The 10,615-nt window shown below is 37.4% G+C and overlaps 1 protein-coding gene across 3 annotated transcripts in view; it reads right to left on the minus strand.

The window, feature by feature from the left end:
* The window catches only part of zgc:162698 (Transmembrane protein 87A-like), a 38,528-nt gene extending 28,889 nt beyond the window's left edge, over positions 1 to 9,639 (minus strand). For all 3 annotated transcript variants that reach the window (XM_051921474.1, XM_051921473.1, XM_051921472.1), the window contains exons 1-4: positions 9,450 to 9,639; positions 3,420 to 3,492; positions 3,231 to 3,322; positions 2,963 to 3,079 (exon numbers count right to left, since the gene is read on the minus strand). In XM_051921474.1, coding sequence (XP_051777434.1) covers positions 2,963 to 3,079; positions 3,231 to 3,322; positions 3,420 to 3,492; positions 9,450 to 9,593 — 426 coding nt within the window. In that variant the 5' untranslated portion in view covers positions 9,594 to 9,639. The remainder of the gene's footprint in view (positions 1 to 2,962; positions 3,080 to 3,230; positions 3,323 to 3,419; positions 3,493 to 9,449) is intronic.
* Positions 9,640 to 10,615: the final 976 nt, after the last annotated feature.

Raw genomic sequence — 10,615 nt, forward strand, 5'->3', positions numbered from 1 at the left:
GAGGGTTTATTCTTTAAAATTTCAATATGAAAATGTCATCCCCTTTTTCATTGCTTATTACTTGTTTAACATAAAAAACTGATTACAAAAAAAAAAAAAAAATTGGAGGATACAGCCTAGAATGTTTCTATCTCTCTGTATGCTGAACCTACTAAAGTCCAAAAATTACAATATAACCATGTGAACCTGACCCAATATAGGCACAGGCTACACCATGTAAGATGTTAAAACCAGCTCCTAATGAGGAAGAATATTAAGAACAAGAATGTTAAATTAAAACTAAGTCACATAATGCAACTCAGGACACCAGGACAAGCAAACCACAAGCTCTGTCCTTCAAACTTTTGCCAAACCACTAGTCTAACCCTTTAAAGGAAGACTCCTAATACTGTTATGACCTTTGAAGGACTTTTGTTGAAAGTCATAACAATGAAACCTATCAGTCTGTTAATACTGCCAGAATTACCAGTCTGACAGGAAATCACATTGACGTGATCTATTGCTCTACTGCTAATTTTAACAAAAAAATGGATAGTTGGTTAAATAACTGGCAGTGGATGCCAATTAGCTTAAGATTTAATTCAGGCACATTGTTGGAACCTAACTATCCCCACACCATGGCCTTGAATTGGATCAAGTGGGCTGAGGAATATTGTGTGTTATGATAAAAGACAAGTCAAAGAACATAGTACAGATATGTTAGGAAAGTGCCAAAATTGTTTTCAATGCCAGAGCACTTGCTTTACTAATATGCTGGAGTTGTACTAAGAGGAAATAAATGATTAGACTGGGAGAGAGCATATGACAATTTTATCTTGACCTTCAAAATGTTTTTCATATGGTAACCCATTAAGGTTAGTTATCAAACTGAAAAAGGGAGAACCATAGCACAACACGAAGATAGATATAATACTGACTTAAGAAAAGAATGTTGCAATTAACTTTTTCCTGAATTAACCCAGATCAAAATTGGGGACTAATGGGGGTCAACAGTGGATCTGTTGCTCCTTTTAATTAATACAACTATAGAAGATAAAAATACAAGTAAAAAGTAGTTAAATCTATAGAAAACACAAAAGGTTTTGTGTACCTGTACAGATCAAAGTTAATAAGTCACCTTCCTTTACTTTCAGATATTGAATGTTGATAAATGATAGCTGGTCACGTGTTTGATCGTTTTGTATCCTCTAATTAAGGAAAAAAGAAAAACTGAGGGGTCTGAGTCTTAAACAGCATGTAAATTACAATTATGGCAAAAGATGCTTAGCGGCAAAAACTGGTCACTAATTAAGAAAATGGTTAGAATGAAAACCTGCCAGCAAGGTAGCCCTCCGAGATTGCATCTGTTACATATCATGTTGTAAAATGCAGTTGTAAAACCACATGTAGAACAATAAATGTAGACAGAACAGTACTTGAAAAATTAAAGAGTAGATCTACCAGATCTAATTCCACTATTAGTCTTATCAGATTAAAAAAGATAGGATTAAAAACATTACATAATATCTAAATTATGAAAGACGCAAGAAAAGTGGATGCAACCTGCAACTTTTAAATAATTTCAACCATTATATATGAAGTTCAGATCAGAGATGGTTTAAGAGGATTTTTTACACAAAGGAAATATAAGTAATTCTTCACACAAAACTTCAGATACATATAGCACAGATGTCAAATCTTGTTTTATTTCTTAGGCCTGCTTACCATCCTTCAGTCTAAATACAAATGTAGTGTCTATTTCTTCAACATCATCCAACCTCTGCTCCTTAGGGACAAGCTGACAGAGATGGGAGTAGATTCATACCTAGTGGCATGGATCGTGGACTATCTTACAAACAGACCTCAGTATGTGCATCTCGGGAACTGCAGGTCTGACATTGTGGTCAACAACACAGGAGCGCTGCAGGGGACTGTACTTTCTCCGGTCCTGTTCAGCCTATCTACATCGGACTTCCAATACAACTCGGAGTCCTGCCACGTGCAAATGTTCGCTGACGACACAGCTATCGTGGGCTGCATCAGGAGTGGGCAGGAGGAGGAGTACAGGAACCTCATCAAAGACTTTGTTAAATGGTGCGATTCAAACCACCTACACCTGAACTCCAGCAAAACAAAGGAGCTGGTGGTGGATTTTAGGAGGCTCAGGCCCCTCAAAGACCCCGTGATTGTCAGAGGTGACTTTGTGCAGAAGGTACAGACCTATAAATACCTGGGAGTGCAGCTGGATGATAAATTGGACTGGACTGCCAATACTGATTCTCTGTGCAAGAGAGGACAGGGCTGACTATACTTCCTTAGAAGACTGGCGTCCTTCAACATCTGCAATAAGATGCTGCAGATGTTCTATCAGACGGTTGTGGCGAGTGCCCTCTTCTACGCAGTGGTGTGCTGGGGAGGCAGCATAAAAAAGGACGCCTCACGCCTAGACGAACTGGTGAGGAAGGCAGGCTCTATTGTAGGCATGGAGCTGGACAGTTTGACATCTGTAGCAAAGCGACAGGCACTGAGCAGGCTCCTGTCAATCATGGAGAATCCACTGCATCCACTGAACAGTATCATCTCCAGACAGAGGAGCAGCTTCAGCGACAGACTGCTGTCACTGTCCTGCTCCACTGACAGACTGAGGAGATCGTTCCTCCCCCAAACTATGCGACTCTTCAATTCCACCTGGGGGTAAACGTTAACATTATTTAAAGTTATTGTCTGTTTTTACCTGCATTTTTATTACTCTTGAATTTAATATTGTTTTTTGTATCAGTATGCTGCTGCTGGAGTATGTGAATTTCTCCTTGGGATTAATAAAGTATCTATCTATCTATTTACAGCAACACCCTGGTGAACTTCAAATTTCACCATTTGTTTACAAATATTATTTTAAAAAGAAAAATACTTTTGTTGGGTTGAATGGCATGTTCTCACCAAAATAATAACTTTTGCTTTAATAAAAACTGTTGATACTCACCTCATTTCCACTATTATGCTGCCTGCACTCAATAGATTTGTATTTGTGAATAAGGTAAAACCCGCCTCCTCCCTCTTCAGGCTCTTCATTGATGTTAAAGAATTTCAACTTGGATTTCTATGGGAAAAAAATTAAAAAGTTAGTACTTCTTGAAATACAACTTTGAACATAACCAAACAAATTACAGGGAATGTCACTTTGGTCTGAATATTTGAATTTGTGAATGGACTTCCAGATCATAAAAAACAAAGAGAATGGTAGCACCTACATCCAGACCAAACACATGGTTGTAGCAGTAGGAATTGTACAATTGCCAGGATATGCTAAAGTTCACTGGTGATTTACAGTCTTCGGTTATCCCTGTGAAAAACAAAAAAAAAAAAATTACTGCTCCATCACAATCAGTCAGAGCCATTCTTAATTTGCGATTCAAGACCAGTGAACTACTGTCACTTACACTTCAGGTAAATAATGGAGTTGTTGAAGAGTGTTTTTGTGAAGAAAAACCGACTTTGATCCCTAATTATATCCTGGAAGATAAAACATGGTTATTCAGGCTGAATACTTGGAAGACACACCCAAACAAATTCATGCTACTTTAGAACACATGACCTATTCACCACCATTAATAGGGTAACATAACTGCTAAAACTAGTACAATGATTGAGGCATGGTAAACACTGGTATTCATTTTTAAGCAGCCTTGACATTTCACCAAAGAAATGCATTTTATATCTTGGATATTTAAGAGACTTTGTATCTTCTTTTTATAAATTAATCCTCATTTAAATTTTGATCTGCATTTTTTTAAATTTCTTATATTGGTCCACCTTAGCCAGTTGCCCTTTTCTGGAATAACAATTACAAATACAACTTATTATTTGTATAGCTGATCTTCACTGGGCAGAATGTTAGACCAACCAGCCCAACATAAATATTTAAAATCTGCACAGAACAGTTCATATGAAAAACTAAGCTTTACCATTAAGTAGAATGGAACAGGGCTATGTTTGCACATAAATGCTATTGATTAAATATATATCATTTTTAAAAGCAGTCTTTCATTTCTGGCCCCATTTAATTAAAAATCACAAAGATAAACTTAATATAAAAACCTCATAGGCAAGTTGAAAGAGATTATTATATTATTATATTATATATATATATATATATATATATATATATATATACAGTATATATCTACTCTCTATATGTAAAATCCTGAGCCTAAAAGTGCAACGATTTTATGTGACATTTTTATGTCGCATTTTCTGTTGCGCTTTAAATTAGGCTTATTTTAAAACCTACATATATATGTTTGGTATCATTCTTTTCCGAATTTATCGGACGTTAATGTGATGTTGTTAGATTTTCATATTCTTATTCCATCTTTAAATTATAAACTAAAAAATATCAAGAACTCATGTCCCACGAGAAGAGAGTTTGTGCCAAGAGATTTAACCACACCCGGGGCCGGAAATAAAAAACAAAGACTAGGACAGCTGCTATACGGGCTTTTAAATGTTCAAAGCGCCGCACAAGATGCAGATCATGCGGCATGGCAGCAGCAGCAAGTCAGCAGCTGATCGAGCAAAGAGGAGGTTTAAAAAAAAAAAAAAAAAAAAAAAAAAAAGTTTTTCTTTCCCATTGTATCACCATTTAAGAGGGGGTTTCAGAGGAGCGACCACATCTCCTTGGGGTGCGTTCAGCCACCCTCTTCAGAACGCGAGCGGCAGAGACATGAAGTGGCTGGCGCATAGCGCAGGCCGGGGGGGTTGGCAAGCGAAGCGAGCAGGGGGTGAACCCCCTAGTGCAGGGGTCGGCAACCCGCGGCTCTGGAGCCACATGCGGCTCTTCAGCCTCCTTGCAGTGGCTCCCTTTGGCCTTGACAAAAAAATAAAAACCATGAAAATGAATAATGGCAATTTCTTAATTTAACTTGTATTTATATATATATATATATATATATATATATATATGTTTATTTACTACTACTACTACTGTTATACATTTTAACATCTAATTTAGAGAGTTTAATTCTGCGTGGACAGAAGCATTTGCCTTCACCGCCAACGACGCTGGCTTACCGGTGTGCTTAATATGTGGCGATAAATTATCGAACAACAAAAAATGTAACGTTGAAACACATTTTCAAAACAAGCTCTCAGCATTCACTGAAAAATACCCAAGTGAAGATAAGCGAAAGAGAGCAATTTCGGAACTGCAATGGAAAGCTGAACAGAGCAAACATACTTTCAAAAAGTGGATCACTTCTACACAGTCAACTACAGCTGCTAGTTTTGTGGCAGCTCAAGAGATCGTAAGGAGGGGTAAGCCGTTCACAGACGGAGAATACATGAAAGAATCGTTCATAAAAATATCAGAGCATCTATTCTCCGACTTTAAAAACAAACAGGAAATTGTTCAGAAAATGCAAGCTGCATTTAGAGAAAGATTCAGTGAGTTCAGAAAGGAAAAACACACACTCTCTCCTTCCCTGTCACACCCCTGGACATCGACCCATCCCTGCTGAACACATCCGCATTCACAGGAGTAAGCCCGATCTAGAAATTGAACTGGACGACATAGCAGATAAAGATTAATGGGTGTCCAAGTTCAAATGCCTGACAGCGGATCTTGAAGAAGTCACCCGTCAGAAGGCTACTCTCGCTAAAGAGCACAAATGGAGTGATATTGAAAACATCCTCAAACCCGACAAATTTGTTTTCGACACATGGAGTGCCATTCCCGAAACGTATATGAACATGAAAAAATATGCATTTGGAGTCCTGTCCATCTTTGGCTCAACATACTTAAGTGAGCAAGTTTTCTCAAGCATGAACTTCATAAAGTCCAAATATCACTCCTGCCTCACACATGAGAGCCTGCAGTCCTGTGTGAAGGTCAAAGTCACATTGTACAGCCCCGACATAGAGATGATCAGCAGCGAACTTCAGAAACAGAAGTCACTTTAAACAGGTGACAACAATAGCATTTAATAGGCTATTATTTTTCAGAAAAACAAAACACATTCATTTCGGACCCGGAGCTGATGTAGGTTTTTTTGTATGTTCAGGTGTTTCAGTTGATTCAGCACACTGAAATGGAATTTGATGTTTACTTTTTTAAAACAGCTAAGCTACAGCTAAATGTTTTATTTATATTAAAGTGGGCTAGTTTTTATTTTAATTTTACACAGGTATAGGAAGGACCCAAATAGGCCTGCATAGTTCAGTTTAATTTATTTCAAAGTAGCCCTACACATGCACACTGCACTTCTGTTTGTTGTATTCCGTGGTTGTAACATGTAAAATCTAAAAAAAGATTAAAACTTTTAAAAGTTTATAAGCTGTGTTATGTTTTGCGGCTCCAGACTATTTTTCTTTGGAGGAAGGGGGGGGGGAGCAAAATGGCTCTTTTGATAGTGAAAGTTGCAGACCCCTGCCCTAGTGTGTATGTATATATATTAGTACTGGGCAACGATTAATCATAGACAATCACAACAATCACATTGTTATGTGTAAACTTCAATAATGAACTCAGAAGTTGTGTACTGCCCTTATTTGGTTTGCAAACACTTTAAACAAATAAGGTTCTTTTTAACAGCAGTATTCCCTTTACATTGTAGCAGTTAAAATACTTCTTGTGAATCTCAACTTAAACATTAATGTAATCAAATCAAATATAAAACCAATGAAATTTGCCACTGCCAGGGTATTAACGTTTTATCTAGTTTGTTACAGAAAAACAAGTTACCCTCAGAGTCCAGAGCCACGATCACAACATTATAACAGGCACCTTCCGAGCAATAGAAAGTTAAAATTTCTAAATCAGTTTTCTTTTTTATCTGGACAGATACCAGCAGAAACATTTTCTTTTATCAGGGAGCAGCATAAACAGTCTATGTTCAGTAGCAACTCACTGAGGGCTAATATTTTTTCCAAAAAACTCAGTTTTCGGAAAAGAACACAAAGCAATGGTTTACACACATATCAAAATAAAAAGTCTGTTGCTGCCTGTTGTGCCTGCTGTCTGCGCCTGTTTACAGTTTGCGGCAGCAGCAGCTGCGCAGGGGGTCGCTTGACGACCAACAAGAATGCACGGTGGGCTGGCTGCCTTTTTGAGACAGGTGTACGGGGTGGCAGTTTCAGTGAGACGCAATAAGGTGTGTATCTCCTGTCATAGTAAGCGTCTGTCCTCACAGGCAAATGTTGCCATAGGTGCATCAGCTACATGAACGTGTTCACACCACGATCAGCTGGGGAACGATCAGCTGATGCCAGTACCTCACTTTCGTTTTCGATCTACATCTCCAGATCACTTGTATCAAAATCGGAGTCCGACAAATCAGAGTCCGATTCAGCGATAATACAAAAAATGCCATCCATGGATTATTTTGCTTTGAGCATTCACTTTGGTATCTCTCCACATGCCATTTTAGAAACTGTTTGCTCTTTTTTACTCATGCACATGCAGGGAATCAAGGTCAAATGAACAAAGTTTACTTTCCCTCTAGCAAAAGCATATCGAAAAGTACTATAACAAAAAGATCACTGATCTCTATCAATCACTAGCGAGACTGAGGTTTTCAAAATAATAATAATAACAAAAACTGCATTAACGAGCGACAAAATAATTGTCGGCGTTAATTAATTAATGTGTTAATGCAATAATAACGTGTTAACTTGCCCAGCCCTAACATACATATAATTTAAAGAAATACTTCACCACAAAATTATATTTTTATATATAATACATACCCTGTGAAATTTTGGGTTGAAGATGAGAAAAAATTTATAATCTCATGTTTTCAAGAATGGAGAGAAAAAAGTTTAACATTATAGATCCCAATGGTGGTCAATGCTGTACAAAAGCAAACAATATGGAAAAACATTAATGAAAAACAAAAAAAACAAAAAAATCACACTTTACTCATGTCACATAATCCACATATCAATTATCCAGTCGTAGGCTGAAAATGTGCAAAACACATGCATTTTTTGATAAAACATTGTTAACCTGATACTTCTGGAATTGTAAGTGCACATCATGAACATGAAATCACATTCCAACGTCACTGTGCTTCTGATCTGCCTCTCCCAGTTATGCTTGTCTTCAATTTAAAAGCACAGAATCATGGGAATGCATTTTTATATCACTTGCAGTTATACACCACTGGGTTCTACTATCTATTAAACTTTTTTCTCTCCACTGTGCTTGAAAACATGAGATTAAAAAAAATTCTCAGTCATCACTACAAAATACATAGAGGACATAACACAAAAAATAAACCTTTGGGTAGTTTACTCCTTTAAAAAGAGGTTGTTGGAGATTTGACTCTTCATTGCTCCAGAAAATTTAATTACATATATTTACAACTATAATTTTCCAAACCTTACTAAACCATAAAACATTTACATACATAAGCACAAATCCTATATTGCACAAACAATGAAACATAATGAACATAAACTATTAAACAATTTGCAATATAAATTCCCCAAACTTTATACAGTAGATTCTAATGAGTGTGTTAAAAAAACACCCTTTTTATTCCAAAATGTGGCCGCCGAGAATTGGGGTCTATCCCACCTGTATCAGAGGCAAGGCAGAAACCAGTCTTAAACATAGCACCAGTCCGTCATAGGGAACATTCACTCACATATACACACTCGTTAGACCAGTCTGCAGACACCGATCACCCCACACGCTTTGTTTGGTTATGGTTTAGTAAAACCCTTGACAACACTATGAAAACAAAGGCTGAGATTTGAAATCAGATCGGTTTGTGCTGCAACTGTTCTGTCCTCCCAGAGCCACACTGGTGCACGCGAACGCGTTATACTAAAGAAAAAAAAAAATCAAATCAGCAAATACACAAGAGCTACAACCGAGAGAAACATGGCTACAGTTATTAGTACAGTAGTTTATAACTCCATTGTGGTGGTATTATCGATGTAACTGACATGGCTTTGCCTTTAATTAGATGCTGCACTTAACCATGTCATTTTTCTCATAAAATATTCCGTTATAAGGCATGTCCTTAACAACATCTCAGAGCTTGCACATTTCATTTACAACATGTAGAGTGTAGAAATAAACCCAGAATCCTACACAGTGAAACAATTTTCACGTTTAAAAATATATGATCATAGCAGAAATGTTTTGATTTTTTTCTTACACTATGCATATATTATTATTAACTTCTGTGCACTCTCTTCCCCAAGGAAATGAAAGAGATGCTGCAGCCTTCCAGTTTTTATAAATTATGTTGTGACCACATTACGCAGGCCACTGGATTTTGAGTGACCACATAAGCCCAGAAGATGCGGTTCTAGAGTATAAATAACACACCCCTAACTGGTACCGTCATTATATATCAGCAATGCTTTTCCATTGCCATGCTAAAATACCCATCACCAGCGTCTATTCTACAGCTATAACAGACCAAACGAGAACGTCACAAAAAATACGTGCAACCACTCACACGGTCCACATTTAAGATCCATTTTCCAGGCTCAGACCCCGCTTCCACCCGCAACACGAAAGGCGTTAAACATAACAAGAAGCAACTGAAAAATGTTTTTAATACAATACTGCTTCCTCTTCCAGCTTGCCATAACCCCGACATGTTGGCAAGAGTGCAATGACGTCATTGCCGTGCGCCCGAAGAGCGCCACGGGATCTGACGGCGGTGTGACGAGAAAGAGTATCCCGCAGCGTTCGTCACTTTCTTCGAGATCGCTAAAATTATTCGATTGAGGTTGTCAGATTTTCTCGTTTTATTTATAACGAGTTTTAAACTCAATTTTCTTTAAAAATACGTAACAAACAAATATGTTAGACGTTTCTTACCACTTCTAGAAGAGTGAATGTAGGATCTCTCATTTGATGTCTTAATTTGTGTATCTGTTGTTGTATCTACTTCTGTAAGTACGTCGTGCTGTTATTTTAATTAGCCATTTAGTATATTCAATAAAAAGTAAATAATGTTTCGAGAGGAATTCATCTAAAAAAGCGTGGCTTTCAGAAATGACCACAAATCTCTATTTTCACACAATACGAAACACATGATTTTAAATGAAGTAATCCCACTCTGTTATAGTATTGTAACACAATAATATTATCAATCCATTAAATTCAATTCAGATTTTTTTAGTATTGCCAATAACATTTATGAAGTGGAAATCTTTTGTCAACATTTTAAAATGATTCCTTTTCTGAATTTAGACCAACAAACAATACACAACACTACACATGTACATTTTCCATTCTTTTCTGATGTTTACATGCATACTACTGTATATCTGCCAATATAATAAAGAAGGGGTCCCTCAGATGCAGTCCTCCCTCAGCCCAAAAACATGCAGGTTAGGCAAAATGGGCTCTGATGCCAGTATAAGCGTGTGTGTATGTGGGTGTGTACTGTATACTGTACCCTGTAATGCACTAGGGCAGGGGTGCCCAATGCGTCGATCGCGATCGACCGGTAGATCGGAAAGGTAGTGCAGGTAGATCGTGTTGCATTCAAAAAAATTTTTTTAAACGTTAGTCTATCATATATCCTCCCTATGGCATTTGCCACTTGATTGACATACAGGGCGGCCAGTCTGAGATCTCTTTTCTTCTAACACACTGGTCATCCCGTACGCG

The sequence above is a fragment of the Erpetoichthys calabaricus genome, chromosome 18 (assembly GCF_900747795.2).
Source record: "Erpetoichthys calabaricus chromosome 18, fErpCal1.3, whole genome shotgun sequence".
Lineage (NCBI taxonomy): Eukaryota > Metazoa > Chordata > Cladistia > Polypteriformes > Polypteridae > Erpetoichthys > Erpetoichthys calabaricus.